General features: G+C 43.1%; 1 protein-coding gene across 5 annotated transcripts in view; it reads left to right on the top strand.

Moving 5' to 3' along the window:
• The first annotated feature begins 1,672 nt into the window (after positions 1-1,672).
• LOC113106909 (E3 ubiquitin-protein ligase TRIM36-like) overlaps positions 1,673-15,218 on the top strand; it is a 26,265-nt gene continuing 12,719 nt past the window's right edge. Inside the window, exons 1-6 of one of the 5 annotated variants that reach the window (XM_026268942.1) lie at positions 1,673-1,996; positions 3,052-3,292; positions 10,328-10,357; positions 13,237-13,580; positions 13,656-13,802; positions 14,681-14,776. In XM_026268942.1, the coding sequence (XP_026124727.1) occupies positions 1,937-1,996; positions 3,052-3,292; positions 10,328-10,357; positions 13,237-13,580; positions 13,656-13,802; positions 14,681-14,776 (918 nt within the window). In that variant the 5' untranslated portion in view covers positions 1,673-1,936. Of the gene's footprint in view, positions 1,997-2,702; positions 2,834-3,051; positions 3,293-3,344; positions 3,402-10,327; positions 10,358-13,236; positions 13,581-13,655; positions 13,803-14,680; positions 14,777-15,218 lie in introns of those variants that run through there. The other 4 variants (XM_026268944.1, XM_026268943.1, XM_026268945.1 and 1 more) reach the window with 4 other exon arrangements.

Genomic DNA, 15,218 nt, shown 5'->3' with positions numbered 1-15,218 from the left:
TTTGTATATTTTTTTATTGCTACGTGGCAAACAAGTTACCAGTAGGTTCAGTAGATTGTCAGAAAACAAATGAGACCCAGCATTCATGATATGCACGCTCTTAAGGCTGTGCAATTGGGCAATTAGTTGAATTAGTTGAAAGGGGTGTGTTCAAAAAAATAGCAGTGTGGCATTCAATCACTGAGGTCATCAATTTTGTGAAGAAACAGGTGTGAATCAGGTGGCCCCTATTTAAGGATGAAGCCAACACTTGTTGAACATGCATTTGAAAGCTGAGGAAAATGGGTCGTTCAAGACATTGTTCAGAAGAACAGCGTACTTTGATTAAAAAGTTGATTAGAGAGGGGAAAACCTATAAAGAGGTGCAAAAAATGATAGGCTGTTCAGCTAAAATGATCTCCAATGCCTTAAAATGGAGAGCAAAACCAGAGAGACGTGGAAGAAAACGGAAGACAACCATCAAAATGGATAGAAGAATAACCAGAATGGCAAAGGCTCAGCCAATGATCACCTCCAGGATGATCAAAGACAGTCTGGAGTTACCTGTAAGTACTGTGACAGTTAGAAGACGTCTGTGTGAAGCTAATCTATTTTCAAGAATCCCCCGCAAAGTCCCTCTGTTAAAAAAAAGGCATGTGCAGAAGAGGTTACAATTTGCCAAAGAACACATCAACTGGCCTAAAGAGAAATGGAGGAACATTTTGTGGACTGATGAGAGTAAAATTGTTCTTTTTGGGTCCAAGGGCCACAGGCAGTTTGTGAGACGACCCCCAAACTCTGAATTCAAGCCACAGTACACAGTGAAGACAGTGAAGCATGGAGGTGCAAGCATCATGATATGGGCATGTTTCTCCTACTATGGTGTTGGGCCTATTTATCGCATACCAGGGATCATGGATCAGTTTGCATATGTTAAAATACTTGAAGAGGTCATGTTGCCCTATGCTGAAGAGGACATGCCCTTAAAATGGTTGTTTCAACAAGACAATGACCCAAAACACACTAGTAAACGGGCAAAGTCTTGGTTCCAAACCAACAAAATTAATGTTATGGAGTGGCCAGCCCAATCTCCAGACCTTAATCCAATTGAGAACTTGTGGGGTGATATCAAAAATGCTGTTTCTGAAGCAAAACCAAGAAATGTGAATGAATTGTGGAATGTTGTTAAAGAATCATGGAGTGGAATAACAGCTGAGAGGTGCCACAAGTTGGTTGACTCCATGCCACACAGATGTCAAGCAGTTTTAAAAAACTGTGGTCATACAACTAAATATTAGTTTAGTGATTCACAGGATTGCTAAATCCCAGAAAAAAAAATGTTTGTACAAAATAGTTTTGAGTTTGTACAGTCAAAGGTAGACACTGCTATTTTTTTGAACACACCCCTTTCAACTAATTGCCCAATTGCACAGCCTTAAGAGCGTGCATATCATGAATGCTGGGTCTTGTTTGTTTTCTGACAATCTACTGAACCTACTGGTAACTTGTTTGCCACGTAGCAATAAAAAAATACTAAAAACCTTGATTATTCTGGTTAGTCACATTGTACTGCTATTATTTTGAACTATACTGTATGTGATGTTTAATGAGATAAATCTGCCATCTGCTGTCCTCCAGTTACATGCTCTTAGACTTATACAGTATTTTTGTCATCATCTGATGGGGTCTACACAAAGGGCTGATTGTGTGAAACTGCTGCTCTCAGATTCTGTCAGTACACATGTGCTGTAAAGAGCATATATGTGTTCATGTGTGTGACCTGATGAATCTGCACAAAGAGCTGTCAGTCAGCGAGGCCACGCCCACGGAGCGAGCGAGTGGGCGGAGTCTCGCCTCTTCGACTCCTGGAGTTGAATGAGTTCTTCCTCTAGATCTCTGGGCTAGCGGATGATGCAGATGCGAGGATAATCAGACCATCTTCATCATCTTCATCAGGATGTCTGACTCGGAGATGTCGGAGTTCTCGAGTATCGTGGAGCGTCTCGAGAGAGGCGAGGTGAGCTTCATCTTCTGTTGATCTCAAACCCTCTGCGACAATCTGATCGCTCCTTTTATTATGATATAGATGCTTCATGACAGTATTTCACTGCAGTCTGTCGGTGTCACGGAGGAAAAATCGCTCGTTCATCCGCTGCTGTCAGAATCCCGTTCGTATGACGTCACTGCTACACCTTACCTTACATTTAGACATTTAGCAGATGCTTTTATCCAAAGAGACACAAATGAGGGCAATAGAAGCAATCAAAACCAACAAAACAGCAATCATATGTAAGTGCTATGACAAGTCTCAATCTAACGCAGTATACGTAGATATATATCCTTAGGCTATATATATAAGCAGTTAGAAAACGGATAGAGAGTGCCAGTGTTAGAGGTTCGAATAAAGATGTTTCATCATGTTGTCAGTGAATACAAGAGCACATTTGTCGGGTGTGCTGTGAAACATTATTTGTTCATTATTTAATACCAAAGTATCAAAAATATAAAAATCTGTCACAAAGAAGTGATATGACATACAAAGCACCATTTAAGCATGTATATAACGACAATAAACAAATAATACAAAAAGAAAGCTTTAACACGTCTTACAAATCTTTGATATAAACAGCGTTTGTCCTCATGTATAATGAAGCGCACTGTGGTGGACCCCGCCCCTTATTTAAATACTAAATAGTTTCGCTGCGGGGTTTCTATAGTGACTGCTGGTGACTCCGCCCACACTCGGCTGTTTGATTCATCCTCGATCTGCGCGAGTCTCATTTGCGAAGTTGAATCCGGATCGCGGAGTTCGTCCTTCATTCTGCGCACGATGTCCAGGAGAAGCTCGCTGCTAGTAAGTCCGCGAATCCGGTTCTCCTTCTGAATGAAACCGCTGTTGTTTGCTGAGGGAAGTTTAACCGGTTGTTTAGAATTCATTTAACATATTTTTAAATTTGTCTTAGAATAAACCATGCCTTCTAGACGTTCGTTTGTGCTTGCGACAGAGTTTACCGTAGTTTTGGCGAACGATAGCAGCGCGTCTTCGATGGTGTCGTGTGTGTCGCTCCACAGGTGCAGATGAAGAGCATCGAGCGGGAGCTGATCTGTCCCGTCTGTAAGGAGCTCTTCTCTCAGCCGCTGGTCCTGCCCTGCCAGCACAGTGTGTGCCACCGCTGCGTCCGAGAGCTGCTCATGCCCAACCACGACGACTCTCTGAGCACCGACGCGGGGTCCGAGAGCTCCAACCCCGGCAGCCCTCGCTCCAGGGTCCCGTCCCCGAGCATGGAGAAGCTGGACCGGCTGCTGCGATCAGGTACCCCTCCGTCACCCTGAGCCTGAGACGGTTCACATCACATATCACTCTAACAGAGCCAGCTTCGGTCCCAGAGGAGTGTGATGACATGGGACCAAAACCAATAACGGTGAAATTGAGATTTGTACATAATCTGAAAGCTGAATAAATCTGAAAAATTGATGTATGGTTTGTTAGGATGGAACAATATTTGGCTGATATACAACTATTTGATAATCTGAGGGTGCAAAAAATCAAAATCTTATAAATTATAAAAATTTATAATTTTGACCCATACAATGTATTGTTGGTTATTGCTAAAGATATACCTGTGCTACTTACGACTGCTTTTGTGCTGCAGGGACACATATTGTGCAGTTTATTGATTTGGGTGAATAAACATGCTCATGCATTTTTAATTTTTTGATCTGAATCTCCAGAAAAATTTAATAGAAGAAAGTACTGGCATCAATTGTCACATTCACTGCAAAATTAAGTGAACAAGTGAGTTTGTTTAGAATAGGAAAACATATCTGTCAACAGGGAATGAAAACATGTTTTCTTTTTTAATTGAGTTGTTCCCTTTTGAACGTTCACTCTCGATATGTCTGGAAAAACTCCTCTTTTCCTTTCTGCTGAAGCATGATTTGTTCACGTTCGTGTAGCTGCACAAACCAATGGCGCTTCAGCCCACCAAAAGGGGCGGGGACGACCGCAATATAAATTGTCCCGTAGCACCATTGATCAGATTATTCTGCTTCGGTGACGAGGATCATCTCTTCGCTGACACTTCTGTAAAAAGAAGCCATGGAAGAAGCTCCAGCTCTGCTCAGCGCCGTGGAAGAAGACAAGCAGCGAAAGTAAACTTTACTGCAGGTATCCGGCATTTGAGCAAAGATCAATTTCCAAAGAGCAAATTTCCAGCGTGCATTGTTCCAAATGTTGCACCGCGAGTGTGGTTTGTGCAAGTGGCTCTTGTATGATGGAGATGGGCAGTGTGTCCACGCAGAAGCTGCGCTCGCTGAGGGCTCGTACTCTTTTTGCGTGAGCCTTTCCCGTCTACACTTGCAGGGCAACTTGTTCTGTCAAGGCAATACCCCGTCAAGCCCTGCTGTTATTTTTCTCCCCCAAGAGGAAAAGCAGCGGATCTCTCTCAGCGGGCTCGAGCAGTGTCATATCGGCTCAGCGCCCGTGTGCCCCGCCCTCCTCACATCCTCTTACTTGTGCTTTGCAAATGAGGACCAGCACCCCTCTTCAACTGCGAGTGAACTGGTCTCATTCGGCACGTCCGAGGAGGACATCATCATTGATGACGTCACTGTCAACGACTCTGTGTTCTTGGCAGTGTCAGAATCAGAGGAATGGGATGATTCCGGTGAGGAGCCCGAAGTAGCCCCGCCCCCTCAGGTGCCGAGGTTGAAGCCAGACACCGAGCTAATCTGCATCCTTGCATAGGCCATGGAGGATCTGGACCTTGAGTGTTCAGCTCCGCATGAGCCCGCCCATGGCTTACTGGACGAATGACTCCTGTCTGAGAACCGCCTGCTGTTCCTCCAACAGCACCCAGCCCTGTTCTTGCCAGCCATCCACAATGAGCTTACCAAGACGTGCCCCCTACTCGGCACAGGTAACCCCTCTACTGCAGCAGCTCTCACCACTGTTGATGGCGCTGATGAACAGGGATACACCAAACTTGTGCCAGCTATCTGCCCTCGGTTTAAAGGATCATGAACCGCATCCATCTAAGCCCTGCATGTCCACCTCAGCTATCACCAACAGGGCTTACGCAGTTTCAAGCCAAACTTCTCCACAGAATGGATGAGTCTGGCCAAGAGCACCAGGAGACCTTTAAAGAGCTGCACACTAACAGATCTTGTTCTGAGCTACAAAGGCCACATCGCAAGCGATCGGCAAGACCATGGCCTGTCTGGTGTATGCTGGAGTGCCAGCTCTGGCTGACGCTGACAGAGATCAGGGACGCTGAAAAAATGTACTTCCTCGACTTGCCAGTCTCGCCAAAAGGGCTATTTGGCTCTGCTGTATATGGGTTCACTGAATGGTGTTTGGAGGCTCAGAAGACGTCGCAGGATATGTGTCACTTCCTCCCTAAATGCCCTGGCACCTTGGCTGTGGGCCCCCAGAAGAACCCCGCTGCTCAGTCTGTGAAGCCAGCACAGCATCAGCCTCCGCTAAAGATGGAGCTTGGACTGAAACAGCACTTCCCCTTCCCCAAAGTGTCAAGGTCCCGCCCAAGAGTTATGCTGGACCCCGAGCCACTGAAGCTGTCCTGAGGCACTAGAGAGAAAAAGGAGGGGCCCCGTTCTTGCCTTGGCCGGACAAAAACAGCTTGCCTCACTTTCATTGGCAGTGGGTCACGTCCTGCAGGTGCAGCCAGTGCCCAAATATTTTACTGCTGTGATAGCGCACACAAAAATACTTCAAAGAGCAAAATTTCTCATCCTCTCGCAATCACTTACATGAATGTAGACTCCCGCTTTTTCAAGGCAGGCAAATAAAACCTCTCGCCTCCTGTTATACAACCTGGGCAGCCATTCCGGGAATCTCAAGATGGATTTGGGAAACAATTAGACAAGGCTACTCGCTGCAGTTTGCTCGCAGGTCACCCCGCTTCAGAGGCGTTGTTTAGTCTTCTGTCCTGGACATCAAAGCTATTGTTCTCCAGCAGGAGGTGTAAGCACTGCTTGCAAAAGGCGCAGTGGAAAAGGGGTCCCCAACAAAGAGCGAGTCAGGCTTTTTCAGCCGCTATTTCCTCGTTCCAAATAGAGACTGCGGGCTCAGACCCATTCTAGATCTCTGACATCTGAAGCTCGCTTATGTGCCGGTCGTTCAAGATGATGACAGTCAAGAAAATTCTCAAGCATATTTCCCTTGAGGATTGTTTTTTTGACCCTGGATTTGAAAGATGCTCACTTTCACATTCCCATAGCCCCCCGTCATAGACCGTTCTTGAGATTCATATTCAAAGGAGTGGCTTATCAGTATGCTGTCCTTCCGTTTAGACTTTTCCTGGCCCCACACTCTTTTACGAAGAGCAGAGACGCAGCTCTGTCCCCTCTCAGGCAGATGGGAATCTGTGTATTAAACTACCTCGACAGTTGGCTGGTTTTTGCCAGATCAGAACGGGAACTGAACGCTCACAAAGAGCTGCTGCTCACTGTTTTCCTAATGAATGTTGTTCAGTTGCTTTGACGCAATGTATTTTGTTTAAAGCGCTATATAAATAAAGGTGATTTGACTTGACTTGACTCAGCCACCTGGAGCGCCTCGGGTAGGTAATCAACCCAAGCAAGAGCCAGTTGTTGCCCATACGATGAACTGTCTTTCTGGGAACCGTTTTGGACTCCGGCCTAATACGGGCATGGGTCTCGCCCAGATTAGATGGGTCTCGCCATGACAGATTAGCGTTTGACCGCTTTCCTCACACCGGGGACGAAACGCCCTTATGGCCACTGCTGCCTTTGTAAGTCCCCTGGACCTGCTCCACATGCAGCACCTCCAATGTTGGCTAAAAGCCCAAGTCCCACCCCATATTTGGCAGTTGAAGAGGTTTCTGGTCGGGGTGGACCACTGCAGTAATGAAGCTGTGGTCCCCTGGAGGATTACTCGTCTGTTTCAGACAGGAGTGAGGATGGGCATGGCCTCCAACTCCAGGTGGTGTGCGCTGTTGGAGGGCAATCCAGCATTCGGCTTCTGGACAGCTCAGCAGCGATGCCTAAATAGCAACTGCCTGGAAATGTTAGCAGTCTCCTTAGCCCCGTATTCCTTCCTTCCAGTCATCAAAGGCTGTTAGGGCTCTGAGAGTCTATGTGGAGCAGCTGTTTATTTGCTTTGGAGGCTGCCAGAAGGGTCTGCTGGTCACTAAGCAAAGACTATCTCGCTAGATTGTTGATGCCCTATTGGTGTTAGAGCCCACTCCACAAGGGGAATGGCCTCCTCATGGGTGTGGTTCAGCAGCATATCTGTCAGTGAGATCTGTGCGGCCACCAGCTGGTCGTCACCGTCCACTTTTGCCAGATTATAACTTAGACATGCTATGGTGCTACGGGCTGCCCCTTTTGGTGGGCTGAAGCGCCATTGGTTTGTGCAGCTACACAAACGTGAACAAATCAGAGTTTTTCCCATACATAACTCTTGTTCCCTTATCTCAGGGAACCAAGGTTACGTTAAGTAACTGAAAGGTTTTGTTTTGTTTTTTCTGAACCCATTGGGATATATTTGTTCTTGTCTTAATCTTAAACTCACTTCATTTGGATAAATGTCTAATAAAACAAGTTTTCACTGTCATTTTTGCTTTTCAAGTAAATGTACATTGATTTAGGAATCATTACACATTTACACGGCAAAATAAGACAATTCTAAGGAAGAATAGCACTATTCTTTGGCAATGTGATCAGAAGGTAAAAGTTATTTCCATATTCTCATTTTTGGGAGCAAAAGTATTTTCTTCACTTTGTCTTAAATTGGTTATATGATGCGCTTTCAAGTTTTCATTTCTCTTTGGAGTATTACAAGCTCTTGGTTCATAAAGACTGAAGTCTCAAAGCCAAAGCGATATTCTTTATCAAATTTAAGACTCTGCCACGCCTCCCTAAAACCTCAATTAAACACCCCCACGTTGAAATATTTGCTTAATGCCACCCAAATGTTCACACAAAGAAACACGGTGTGGTTTCAGTAACACAGGTAGTGTTGAAGCAGTCATGTCAGGAAGATGTTGTGTGTATCTAAAATAAAGCAAAAGCACTTTATTTGGTTTTCCAAAAGTAGATGCATTTAGCAATCTTTAAGATAACTTGCAACAGAACAGCAAAGCATTATAAGGATGACCGTTTCGTGAACCTAGGAGAGGAGGTCATTCTGACTTTTCTTCGACAATCTGCCGCTTCTGAATCAGCTACTGTATGTTATTAGTTGAAGTATTTGCTATTTACTCTTCAAATGCAGAGTTTTGTGCGTTGTGCGTGCGTGCATTTTTGTGTGTGTGTGTGAGAGAGAGCTTGAGGGTCACACAGTGGAGTCACACACTGTTTCCGAACATTCCGACACCCCTGTGCTGCTGGAGGCGGGGTGTAGATTAATGTAAACATGACTCACAACGCTCGTGCATATCCCCTAAACACAACAACGATAAAATGAAGTGTAGGCAATCTAGGTGTGTGGCGGGCACCAATGGTCGGAATATTATAGACAAAAGAATAATGTTTAGCAGCAGTTCTGAGTCAAGTATCATGTCGATGTTGTTTTATGGGAATTGTGAATGTCTCCTAGTCTGTAAAACCTTAGCATGATGTGGAAATAAAGTCAATTTGCTACTTAATGTTATTAGTGTTCATTTATTATTTTAAGCTGGATCAATTGATACGCCTTTTTTATTTTACGTGGTGTCTTGATTTACTTTTGATAAAAACAGGTTTATTATTGTATGTTCGTTTAGCATTTCAATTATTGTATACCCTTTAAATTCTCTTATTGAAAGAACAACAGCAGCAGTATGGTGTTACATTTATTTGAAACGCATGTATTTGGTACTACCTTTAATCTTTCCTCTTTCATTTCATTCTTTTCATGGCTTTGGAAAACTTGTCTCGGATGTTTCTCTGCATTGCTTTTTGCATAACACTGGGTCGTCGACACCCAAGCTTCGTTGCAATTTCTTTCTAGGAATGAAATGCTTTCTCTTGATCTTTAAACTCTCTCCGCGAGCGATCTTACAGATCTTACAGGTGCAGATATATTTGTGCCTCCAGTGTATTCGTGTTGCTAGTGACTAGGCTGGAGATATCGTTCTCTCTTGCCTGACCTACGTTGGATGAGAAATGAACCAGGGAAGAAAAAATAAAATGTGTACGTCAAAGAAGGTGGAGTTTCAGAACACACCCACTGACTGCATAACCTCACTCCCCCAGAAAGTTAGCTTTTGTTAGCTGTTTCGAACTGCCGAAACTTACTCAAAACAAACTTCGTTTTGGCCTGATTTTGTTCTAAATTACGTCATATCAGTTCATTGTTCAATGTCATTTGAAGTATATCGGGCCTTTAACCGTCTGTGGCTTGTGTACTGCAAACACATACGAGCTTCATCGCTGTCTGTCAAGCCACTCTGTTCCTCTCTCAGTCTTGAACTGATGATAAAACATCATTAATGGTCTTCACATTTATTTTGAAAGAGGAAGCTCGAGATTATGAAAAGGGGCGTAACATTTCTGATGTGCTTGCTGTGTTCAGCCAATCACTATGCACTGGGTCAGTTGGCCAATCAGAGCAGACTGTGCTTGTCAGAAGCAGGGACTTTGTAGATGACCTACAATAATGTACAGTATTTTAATAATGCGTTTTTTAATATTAAAGCAAAAATACCAAATACACAAAATAACCATCTTTGAAAAAGCATCATATGACCCCTTTAAGTCTTAAAAGTACCTTGCAGAAAGCCTGATCTAGCATAAAGAGTTTGGTAGCACTTTATTTTACAGTCCTGTTCCTCATGTACATACTATGTACTTATTATAGTAATAACAATAACTATGTAATAACTAGGTAGTAACCCTGAACCTACCCCTAAACCTAACCCTACCCCATGTAGTTACCTTGTATTACCAGAACTTTCTTAGATAAATACACTCGAAGTATACTATAAGTACATGTTAGTACACGTACTGTAAAATAAAGTGCAACCAAGAGTTTATTATTAATGTTTTTAAACTTGCATTATTTTAGGTAATATTTAGGTCCAAAAGTTGTTTATTGCTTTTTATCCTCCTAGAATTAGCAGGAGATCAACAGCAGATTCAACTATATGAGCTTATGTTTTATTACTTTAGGAATGATTGAGCAGGTTTTGGTCACTGTTGTGTTTTTGTGTCTTTCCTCATCTCTTCTTTTATATTGTTGGCTTTCATTGCAGTTTTTCCCCCAAGAAATGTGATCCTGTTGTTATGTTCGTACAGGCATTGGTTGTGAATCAGGGTTCACTCCACTTCTGTTCACATTTAACCATTGTTAGTCTGGTTTCACTTCTCTGTCTGTTGCCTGCAGCTTCGCTGAGGAGGTCGTTTGGAGCGAGAGGTAGATGTGTAATTTAATTAGCTGTAGTGAGTACTGTGTCTCTAGAAACCCTGTACTCCCAGGATCTCTTCTTGTGTGCAATGTTTTCCGTAAGTGACACTGGAACAAATCACGACGAGATGCCGCTGCTGCTTAAAGAGAGAAAGTTGTAAAGAAATGAACATTTGCTGTTAATTTACTAATGCTCAGGACATCCAAGATCTAGATGACTCTTTTCTTCAGTAGAACAGTTTTTTTTTTTTTTTTAACCGTGCTCCTGGTTGATTCATTAAATACAAGTCAATGGGTACCGGACCTCTGAGAATAAAAAAAGCCTGTCAAGTAGAACTAAATGAATCCCTATGGTTCCTGATGATATATTGAGGTCATATGAAGTGCAACAATCAGTCTGTGTAAGGAACTGAACATTGTTACCTTTAGTTAGTGGTCGATTAGTGGCATTAGTCAAATATCGGTACGGGGCGCACAAACTTCCCAGAATACTGAGTGCCCTGTTATTAAATATTTATTTGTGAAAAATACTGTCATCTTAAGTTAGAGTATGTTTCTTTTACACGTTTATTTGTTAACCCATTGTGGGATGGTGGATGCTGCACACCGGTGGTGGATGAGAAGTGCTTAAAGCGCTATATAAATGTAAGGAATTATTATTATTATAAATGATTTCAAATTTCTTAAATATGAATAATAATAATAATAAATAGTTATATCGCTATCGGCCCCCTGCTTTCCAAGATATCGGCTTCGGCTGTCACTAAACACAGATCGCTCGACCACTGCCTGTAATCCACAGCCTCAGACCAAGCATCTCGAGTCATGTCTGCGTCTCAAACTAATTATTAGGGCCTTTCACACCGCTTCTGTTCTAGAACTAAATGTACAGTACTAACGTACTGGGATGATTTTGCGTGAACCATTTCCTTGTTCCATTTAAAGGGTTGCGTCCGCAGTGATAGTGTACCAGCACGTGATGTAAGCTGGTCGAGCAATGTCATGTGTGCACTGTGTTCAACAACAAACCAAGAAGAACATTAGCAACAGGAGGACGATGTGATCGGAGCTGTGTTTTACTTGTGTCTCGTGGGTTTCACAATAATGAACATGGAATGTCGACGTATATGTAAAGAGATCGAAAGAATAAATCTCCAAACACATCTGGCAGTGCTACATCTGCTAGCACTTCAGCGCTCCATCTGTCACGGTTCATCATTCTTGCGAATAAGATGATACAGACTGTTTACACTGCGTTTTAATTCATGGTGTGTGGGGGCGTTTCCTAACCTTCTGGCCAATCAGTGTATACCTGAAAAACGGTTAGTACCATTCGTGCTAGGTAGACCCTGCTTCGGAGTAGGAACTAATTTTGTTCTCAAAAAAGGCAATACGGCAATAAATTGTACACAGTTCTGGCTGTGCAAAAACGGCAAAAAGTTGGTAGTTCCAAAATTAGTTCTGGTACCATGGAAAGGTTCCTGAGGTGCAAAAGGCCCTATTATTTTGAATTGGTACTTTTTAGTAAACTAGTTGAGCCGGTTCATCAGATTGTCTCTATCAGTTCACAGTTCACTCGATCAAAACTCTCTTCCAGATGCGAGACTGTCACTGCGACTGGAAATGAGCTGAAACTTCGGCGAATCTGATCCTGACGACTGAACTGATTCGGCTCCAGTTCCTCCAGCAGTCACCGAACCCAGGAAATAGTTCATCTCGGACCGAAGACCTCAGAGCTTGACGTTTTTATGGTTTCTCTTGGTGTATGTAGAAAACTGAGCTGATGAAGACTAGTTTATTGACTTTATATGCTTTAAACTATAAAACATTCACATTATTGTTGTCTGCTTTATTAATATAATTGTGTATACCTAATGTCATTGTGTGATTACATAAACCAGTAAATTGAATCAGTTCATTGAAACAAACTAACCAAAAGAACCAGTTAATGGACAAGAATAAGATTTGCCTGTGGCTCTGGATTACAGATAATAATGTCATAATGTTCAGTTTCGTGCACAGACCGATCCTAAGACGTCAGTATATCATCAGGAGCCAAGGGGATTCATTCTGCATTTCTTTTGAACTGTTTTTGCATTTGTTCTCAAAGTGGCGGTACCCATTGACTTGCATGTTATGAATCACCAAGGAGCACGGTTTCAGCTAAAAATCTTATTTACTGTTCTACTGAAGAAAACGAGTCGCCTACATCTTTGTCCTGAAAGTTAGTAAATTAACAGCAAATGCTGATTTCTGGGTGTTATGTCCTTTTTAAACTCTGTTTCTGACAGATCAGATCTGTGCAGTGTGTTAGAAACGAGAGCGTGAGAAGCAGTGTTTAATGTTGCTGTGGAGAACACACACAATACTCACACATTCTTCTTCTAGACAACAGCAACTCCAGAAATACCAGCAGTACACTGTGTTCACCAAATAAACTTCTGTCCTCAGGGTTAGTGCTCAAACAATGTTGGATTTTAGAAAGCTGATGCCAATATCTTTGAAAGCAGAGTGGCCGATATAATTTGTATTTTAATTAATATTTAAGAAATGTAAAAGCATTTGAATATGGATTAAAAAAATTGTATAATAAAATTACTTTGATTATTTCCTGTATTAGACAGAACTGTTAACGACGAGCGCAGTTTCTCCTCAAACGATATATCGGTCATCCTCGGACCGCTCCAGTGTCCTGACGTTACTCATCCAAGCGCTAGCCGCTGCGGTACCCATGCGGTTCTGTAGGGATGGGCGTCTCTTGTGCTGTGATCAGCTGTCGTCTCTCCACGTGTGTCTGCGCTTATTTGATCACGAGTGCTTCATTGTGTGTGTGTGTGCATGTGTTACCCCCCCCCCATCTTGACCGCTGTCACGTGTCGCTGCATCAGGGTCCATATCTTCTCCTGGATGGAGGCGCTCCTCCGTCACTCCCCGGGTCACCACCTTCCCGTGTCCCGGCTGTCAGCATGACATTGATCTCGGGGAGCGAGGGATCAGCATGCTCTTCAGGAACTTCACTCTGGAGAGCATCGTGGAGCGTTACCGTCAGGCGGCCCGAGCAGCCGTGGCCATCATGTGTAACGTCTGCAAGCCGCCCGTCCAGGAGGCCACCAAGAGCTGCATGGACTGCAAGGCCAGCTTCTGCAACGAGTGCTTCAAGATGAACCACCCCTGGGGAACACCCAAAGCCCAGCACGAGTACGTGGGACCCACCACCAACTTCAGACCCAAGGTCCGTATCAGACCCAGCACCGCTGCTCTGTATCCGCCGCGGTCACTGATCTAACCCATCTCTCCCTGGTTCCAGGTGCTCATGTGTCCTGAGCACGAGATGGAGAAGGTGAACATGTACTGTGAGGTGTGCCGGCGTCCCGTGTGTCATCTGTGTAAGCTCGGCGGATCTCACGCTAATCACAGAGTCACCTCCATGAGCAGCGCCTACAAGATCCTGAAGGTGCGGGTATAAGCAGTCTTAAAATATAAAAAAAGATGCTATGTTTTTAAACAGGTTTATATTCATTTTTAATGTTTTATCTTCATCAGACTTAAGACGTCAATATTTGGTGGAATAACCATGAGTTTCAATATCTACAAATTTTAATTTATTATTTTGGCAAATTGTCATTTTCTGCAAAATCAAACAAAACAAATAAAAAAACCTTTAATGATATGTTTCTTTGAAATTTAGAAAAAAAATTATCAGACAATTTATAGAATAAAATATTAACATTTTAGTCAAACCTATAACGAGTAAATCCAGTGGTCTCTTCATTTTTGCCAGAGCTGACTATTAGGAGTCATCATTTAGAGATAACGGTTTAATGAGGAGTGTCTCTTTAAGACATCATCTCTCAGCAGGGTTTTACATTTACCTTTACATTACGCTTTATTGTGCAAATCACCTCTTACAGGTCATAAGGTCATTTCAGATTTTCTCAATTCATGACCCCTTTAAATTATTGATGGCCGAGCTGACAGCATTCACTGGTGTGTGTGTGGTGTGTGTGTGTGTGTGTGTGTGTGTGTGGTGTGTGTGGTGTGTGTGGTGTGTGTGGTGTGTGTGTGTCTCTGTGTGTGTGTGTGTCTCTGTGTGTGTGTGTGTGTGTGTGTGTGTGTGTGTGTGTGTGTGTGTGGTGTGTGGTGTGTGGTGTGTGGTGTGTGTGTGTGTGTGTGTGTGTGTGTGTGTGTGTGTGATGATGGTCAGAAATACGACACCAGCTGGGACTCATTCATTCTTAATCTTCTGATGTTCTGTCCAGACTGTGACACTCACAAAAGCTCTCGCTCTCGTTCTGTCCCGAAAAGTGTTCTAACAGACTTTTCTGTCCACAGGAGAAGCTGTCGAAGAGTATCCATTATTTAATTAGCAAAGAAGACCAAGTGAGGACACAGATTTCTGAGCTGGAGGTGTTGATCCGTGACACAGAGGTAACGGCGAGCTCACTTCCTGCTGGATCCTGATTGGTCAGAACTGATTTACGTTCAGTCAGAGAAGTGCTCAATGCTAATAATAACTCATTGTGAAACAAAAATCCCCAAAGTAATATTTTGGTTGCCCTATATTTTACAGTACGTGTACTTGCAGTGTATTTATCTAAGAAAGTTGTGGTAATACAAGGTAACTACATGCGTTAGGGTTATATTAGGGTTAATACTTAATTATTGTAATTACTACAATAAGAACATAGTAAGTACATGAGGAACAGGACTGTAAAGTAAAGTTCTGGCATCTGTAAAGGCCTTTTCACACCAAAAGTGAAACGAATAATCCTCTGAGGTCTGAAGAGCCTCGTCTCTGCATTTATCACATATTTTTGCTCCTTTTTAGCAGAAACTAACAATGATTTATTACTTGTCAAATAAATGCATC

This window comes from Carassius auratus, chromosome 8 (genome assembly GCF_003368295.1).
Source record: "Carassius auratus strain Wakin chromosome 8, ASM336829v1, whole genome shotgun sequence".
NCBI lineage: Eukaryota > Metazoa > Chordata > Actinopteri > Cypriniformes > Cyprinidae > Carassius > Carassius auratus.
Note: the sequence above shows the minus strand (reverse complement) of the source record. Positions and strands in the feature narration are given on the sequence as shown.